This window comes from Pygoscelis adeliae, unplaced genomic scaffold, assembly GCF_000699105.1.
Source record: "Pygoscelis adeliae isolate BGI_AS28 unplaced genomic scaffold, ASM69910v1 Scaffold410, whole genome shotgun sequence".
NCBI classification, from domain to species: domain Eukaryota; kingdom Metazoa; phylum Chordata; class Aves; order Sphenisciformes; family Spheniscidae; genus Pygoscelis; species Pygoscelis adeliae.
In genome coordinates this window covers 1,966,895-1,973,431 of record NW_008823913.1, presented here as the reverse complement: position 1 = coordinate 1,973,431, position 6,537 = coordinate 1,966,895, and the positions used below count along the sequence as shown (strand labels likewise).

At 37.2% G+C, this 6,537-nt stretch overlaps 1 protein-coding gene across 2 annotated transcripts in view; it reads right to left on the bottom strand.

The window, feature by feature from the left end:
- Positions 1–6,537, bottom strand: part of GOLGA3 (golgin A3) — a 29,324-nt gene that overhangs the window by 5,974 nt on the left and 16,813 nt on the right. For both annotated transcript variants that reach the window (XM_009318425.1, XM_009318433.1), the window contains exons 13-21: positions 6,323–6,417; positions 5,410–5,626; positions 4,512–4,655; positions 3,697–3,894; positions 3,024–3,140; positions 2,381–2,520; positions 1,431–1,563; positions 1,103–1,225; positions 508–672 (exon numbers count right to left, since the gene is read on the bottom strand). In XM_009318425.1, the coding sequence (XP_009316700.1) occupies positions 508–672; positions 1,103–1,225; positions 1,431–1,563; positions 2,381–2,520; positions 3,024–3,140; positions 3,697–3,894; positions 4,512–4,655; positions 5,410–5,626; positions 6,323–6,417 (1,332 nt within the window). The remainder of the gene's footprint in view (positions 1–507; positions 673–1,102; positions 1,226–1,430; positions 1,564–2,380; positions 2,521–3,023; positions 3,141–3,696; positions 3,895–4,511; positions 4,656–5,409; positions 5,627–6,322; positions 6,418–6,537) is intronic.

The window sequence follows — 6,537 nt, the reverse complement described above, 5'->3', positions numbered from 1 at the left end:
GGAAAGAGCAGAAGATCTACTATTACCGCATTTTCTGTGTACTAGTAGCAAATCAGAAAACTCAAAGAAACCACTAATAGTTACCTTTTGAAATTGTGGAATGATGAAAAACTAGACAGTATGGAGATGATAGCCACATGAACATTAAGAAGGTATTAACTATAAGAAGGTATTAACTCCATATTTGCCCATGATTCATTATTTAAGTGCTACCTTTTTGCTTTATCATTATAAATCAAAATGTAAAAGTATGATAATAGCTAAACACAAAGATCTCTGAAGTAAAACGTGGGAAGTCAAGATCAGTAGTTACTTTTGCCTGCAAGTCTTCTTGTATTTATCATTTAAATATCAGAATATCAGTTAAGTTTGTATCACAGGCAGGCATTTCAGTTCAGAATTCTCACCAGGTTTCCTGCAGTGGAGTATTTTCCAGTACTTTAATTTAAGAGCATTAGCGGAGTATTTTCTGGTACCCTACAACATCTATTCTTCCTATTTAAATACCTTCTTCATCTTGCCATGCTTCAGGTCCAACTTCAGTTGCTGGTTCTGCTGCAGCAGCGACTTCATGCTGTTCTTCAGTTCAGTCACTTTAGCCTGCAGCATAAACTTATCCTTCTGAGTCACTGACAGGTCTTCCCTCACCATTTCCAACTCGGTCTTGATATTCTAAATGGGAAGAGTAGAGAATCAACGTGATACAGGGAAACAGTATAAAAATTCCATCCAAGTAATGTTTTTATCATTTTTTTTTAGTTTCCAGGAGAAACTAAAAAAAGAAACAACACATAACACTGCTATTTGAAACCAATTTGCCCTGGCAGAAAACCAGAAATTAGATTAGAAAAAGTCAGTAGCCTATTTTAATGGCGTAAGGTCAAGGAAATAAGAAGGTAACAGCACAGTCAAAGTAAAACTGAGAAAAGTAAAGACACTGCAAACATACAGTGAATAAATCTTTATTCATAAAGATTTATAAAGTAAGTATCAGAAAAGTATCAGTATAAGTATGCTTTTAAACAATCAAAATACTGTTTTAATTATCCCCCTACAGCAATACCAGTTATCTATCAGAATCTCCACCGGCTAGATTAAATACCTGCAAAACAACTTGTATCCCTTCTAACTCCTTGTGGCTGCGCTGTTCACTCATATCCAACTGCTGCTTAAGTGTTTCAATTTCTCTTTCTTTTCGTTCTACTTCCCACTTGAGGTCTTCCACCTATGGGGGGGCGGGGAAGTATCTTTAGAATTATTTATAGGTGCAATCAACCACAAAATCTGAAATATATTATTATGTCTCAGGAACCCTTCCTGGTTCTAAGAAAACCTAGAAAAACTTCATTAAAAGTGCTGAATTAAAAGACAAATGAAGTCATACAATGCATCATAAATAAGGATAAACACAGTAAATGTGCAGTTTTTACCTCTTGGCTTACTACAGGCTGTTCACTAAGCTTGTCATCCAGCTTTTTCTGCAGAAGTTGGAGCTGAGACCTAGCTTCTGCAAGCTCTTGCTGAAACTGTGATACCTCCTGGGAATGTTTTTCATCCTCTACCCTGCACAGCAGGATTAACAGACACAGCAGTTATTCAATCTATCCTTTAAAACAAGTAGTTCACCGAGTTAGCTATGTAACCATAAATGACATGACAGTGCATGGAACCTGGTTAATTATAGCTTCGACCGAAGGCTTTGCCAACACATTCACAGCAAGAGTTAAATCACAAAAAGATTTTATACAAGACAGATGCATGAATATATCATTAAATATTGGGAAAAAAAAAAAAAAGTCCTTGAGCACTGGTAATAGTCCAGTTACAAACAATAGATTATGCGGTAAAAAAAAAACCCAAAACAAAACCCAAAAAACCTGTCAGCAATTTTGCTTTTGTTTTAGGAGGAATAGGGTTAACCTTATATTCATTCTCATGTAGGTCTGATATTTTCTTAGATTGTAAGAAATTATCTTCTATACAAGAAAACAAATTGAATTTTAATATATTGTGGAACATATTCAACAGTCAAATTCATCCTCTATGTAGTTCCTCAGGGATGTGAAAGAGAGAAGAATAATAGGATGTATATGAAGCATTAATCCTTAACTAGTAACATGAAATAGTAGAAATCTGTGTTGAAACTGTAAAAAAAGCAGATGGTGAAGCCTAAATAAAGCGCACTTCAGGTCTAACAATTATGAAGAGATGGAAAAATGCAAGTATTCGCCTAGACTCCAAACATGCATCTTTGATCAGGCTCAGCTGGGGTACATTTCAACATAATCCACTCCAGAGTGGCAAAACCAAAAATTCACTAATGTATGGCTTTTTCAGAGGATTTATTTACTATTCTCTAAGAACTTGGACATTTACTTACTGCAGTTTGTCCACTTCAACCTGAAGGGCTTGGACAAGCAGTTCTTTGGCATGTAGCTCTTTCTTGATTTCACTGAGCTCAAGCACAGCAGCTCTGTAATGACGGCGGTTATGTGCTGCATCTGCTTTGGCTGCTGCTTCCTACAAGAAAAAAAAAAGATGCAATTTTTCTTTGTTTTATCACTGTAGGTGAATCATAAAGGGAGCTAGACTAAAAGGGTACAAAACAAATCAAGAAGGAAGTTGTGCAGCTGTTAACACTTCTCTTTTTGTCTAAAAAAACTATTACTAGTGCTGTTATCTTTATTAATGCTAATGGCTGTTAATAACAATATATAATGGAAGAAGCATGTTTGCCAGGCTGCTTCTTCGCTGTGAATTTTGGATGAAGTACCATCACTTCAGGAAGTGTCCCATGCATTACAAGTCATAATGGAACTTTCCCGGTAGTCAATGAGTATGCTTAACACAGGGCACAACAGAAAAGACATCAACTGATCTTTCAGCCACTGGCCATCATGACAGAGACCCTGCAGGAAGCAGTATGTTATAAAGCCTAGATTTTGTTTCAAGCTACTTTTCAAATACTTAACTTCACATTTAAATCACCTTTTAAGTAAATAAAACAAAAGATGAGCCATTACCTGCTTCTTAAGGTCTTTAACTTTTGACTTTTCTTTCTCTAAGGAAGCCTGTAAAGCTTGAATAAGTTGTTGCATTTGCTGATCCTCTTCCTCTTTCCGCTTTAGGACTGCCTGAACCTGTATTACACCACAAAAACAAACGCATATTTTGTGCGGGCTCACTGGAAGGCCAGAAATGCCAGCAGAGGAAATAGAAACACAAGCCAATGCAGGGATTGCAAGGCTTCTCTCTGCTGTTCACTGATAACTCTTCCCTCATGGTACCCTTCAACCTTAAAAGTAGCGATGGTTAAAAAGTAGCTCATTGCCTATATTCCCATTTGCTTATACCCCACGAATATATTACTAGAACTTTCCCAATCATTCATCTCAATGAATCCGTATGTAACAGTTCGTATGTTCCAACTAACTTAAGTGAGCCACACTTTCATTATTGCCAGTATTTTAGTGTGATTTTTTTTTTTTCCAAAAGATACAGCTCTGTTTAGTGCAAAGTCTTATTTCTGATCTCTTGTTTAGCCCCCTATATTACTGCTGTTAAGCAACACACAGGAGACCCAGATCTGGAGAAAATATACCAACTTTGTTTCATATGAGTGAAGGTGTCTACATCCTGTTATCAGAAACATGAGCTAATTCCTTTCTGAAGATATTATATCAAGAGGTCAAATACCTGTAGATTCAGTTGTACCAAGTCTGCCTCTCTTTTTGCTAATGCTGTTTCGAGGATATTGTTGTGCTCCCGCAAAGCAGCGTTGGACTGACTAAGACCTGCAAGTTTTCCACGTTCATGCTCCAGTTCAAGGGCCAACTTCTTATTAATTTCTTCTAAACGTTTTATCTTCCTCCTGAAGCCTCTAGATTCCTGAAGCTGTAGCCAAAGAAAAAAACAAATCAAACAAACACCACCAAACAACTCCAGATTACTACCACAAAAAAGTTGTGAGCTAAACTCATTAAACGTCTTGCTTTCCCAGAGTGGGATTTCTTTTTTAAATGAACACTTCAAAATAAATTCAGCTAGGTATTTTTTCCTTTTGGCTAAAATGCTTGCTAGAAAGCAGAATCCAGGAGTACTGTTCAGGTGCAGATCAAGAGTAGTTGATACATATCTTTTTTTGTGCAACTCTACAACTGAACACCACCGCCCTGCCCTCAGAATCACTGAGCATCCATGACTCCAAATAGTTTCAGAAGGTAATGATTCATGCATCCTCACTGTCTCATGACCAGACACAGCTAGCATCCAATACAGGAACTACTTTTCTCTCTCATCTTCCTTCCCCCTATATGACAATGATTCATGAAACCACAAAGAACCAGCACAGGGCAGCAAAATTAGCAAGTGTCACTGACATAGTGCTTCCTATGTAAGATTCCGATTTCCTGGCACTGCTGGAATAAAATTATGGTACTAAAGTTTCTCCCTGCCTCTCAGGCACTTTTTACTATCACTTTCCCATCTACCACGCAAATTCAAGCAATCACCTCATCCTCAAGTTCCAGCACTTTCTCTCTGTATTCTTCAAGCTCCTGGCTGGTAAGTGAAATAACTTCTTGCAACTCTTTTTCCAGCATCAACTTACTGCTGCTAACAGCTTGCAATTCTGTCTCCAGAGCTTGAATCCTTTCCTAAAGACAAAGGGATCACAAGCGTGATTAGTATATCGCTCATCTACAGGAGTAATTTTGTTTTTGTTAAAAAGCCTAGTTCTCTAGCAAATATTAAATGAGGTGCTAGTGCTTAATGTAAAGGTCTTGCTCAGAGCTTTCGACCCGTACATCCAGCTACAACCTGCTGTTAGTGTATTTGATATCTTGCTCCATTGGTCCAAGGAATTGGAGCTTCTCCCAGTAAATTAGTTTTCTTATCACAAGCACAACATATATGAGTAAGTTATGGCTACCCTGAAGAACTTTTAACTGTCAATAAGAAAAAAGTAGTAAGAGTTAGAATTTTGGAAAATCTTCACATTCTGAGCCTTTAAAAAAAAAAAAAACACCAACAAAAAAACCCCAAACCAAAAACCCAAACCAACAAGAAAAATTAATCAGGAAATCTAGCACTAAAACTGATCATCCTCTTGAGCTTGGATTACAATTGGTAACCTGAAAGATACAAGTAACATTAAAAAAAACAAACAAACCCAACAAAAGCACTAACAAAAAAACCCCAAAACCACCAACCAAACCAAATCCTGCCAAATCACCTCGCCCAAATGTAGTTAAGGAAATTCTCAGTGCTCAGAACACTGATACCACGTTCTTATCTAGCTTTATATTCCAAATATTTTCACCACTTCAGTGTGAAATAGTATTTCAAGACTTGTATTTAATAACAAGATAGCTCTATCTTTGTACTAACAATGTTAAGACATCTGCATACTTGAGCAATCTGGTTGTTTCCATCATCAGTGATTTGTGCTTTTAGTTTGCTCAACTCTGCTTCAGCAGATTCCTTTGCAGCGAGAGATTCCTGTAGCCGACGACTAAGAATGCCAACTGCATTCTCGTAGGCTTTATGTTTTGCTTTCATCTCTTTCTGAGCACTCGTCAGATCTGACCCTAGACGCTTCATTTTCTGTTTCTGCTCAGTAATGGCCCTGGAGTGAAAGGAAAAACAAAACGTCAGGTAAAAACAAAAACTGCCTGAAAACAGTACTAAAAGATTAATTTTTCACATGGCACAACAAAAAACAACATCCACTTCTCCCCCTTTGTCCCAGAGTCACCCATCTCATCAGAGAAAGCCATCAGGTTGGTAAGGTACAATCTGGCCCTCTGCAAGACAATACCTTGAAGACTCTTGATAACATTCTAAGAAAATACTTATGGTAATTAAAAGGTCTTTGTCAGAATTATTAGAAGTCCAATATGAAGGAATATATACTACTCTCTCCAAAAATAACAGAATTTAGAGTAAGAATCCAATCTAATCCGACATCCTTAGTGGATACGTCAGCTATTATAAAAACCCTGTGATCACCAGTCGAAAAAAAAAGAGGTTCTCATTAATGCCAACATTCTAGCCAGTCAAGGCTAAAAATCAGTGACTGGTAATTAGGATTAGCTCCAATAAGTATGTTGTATGGCAGAGACTGTTGGTTAAAAGCATAAGTGAATCAGAGGAGAAGCTGCAACTACTGTGTAGCATGCAACCAACACTTTGCCATGGATATGACTGACTCTCTGACTATTTAAAGTTCACAAAGGAAAGACTAGGGAATAGGAAAAGTGACTGCTAAAAGGGTGAACAACAAATGCTGTAGTTCTTTTGCCTCTGCTAAAAGAACACTTACTTTTTTGCTTCTTCTTGCATTTGTTCTACTTGTTGTTTTAATGCCTGATTTGCCTCAGCAAGAGATGCCATTTGTTCCTTATCGAACTGCAAAGACTTAATAGGAAGGAAAAAAGTACCCATGAGAGCAAGAACAAAACCATGTTTGCTGTACGCTGGATTATAAAAGAATAAGCATGAAATTTCAAAATTACTTCCATCTCTAAATATGAACTG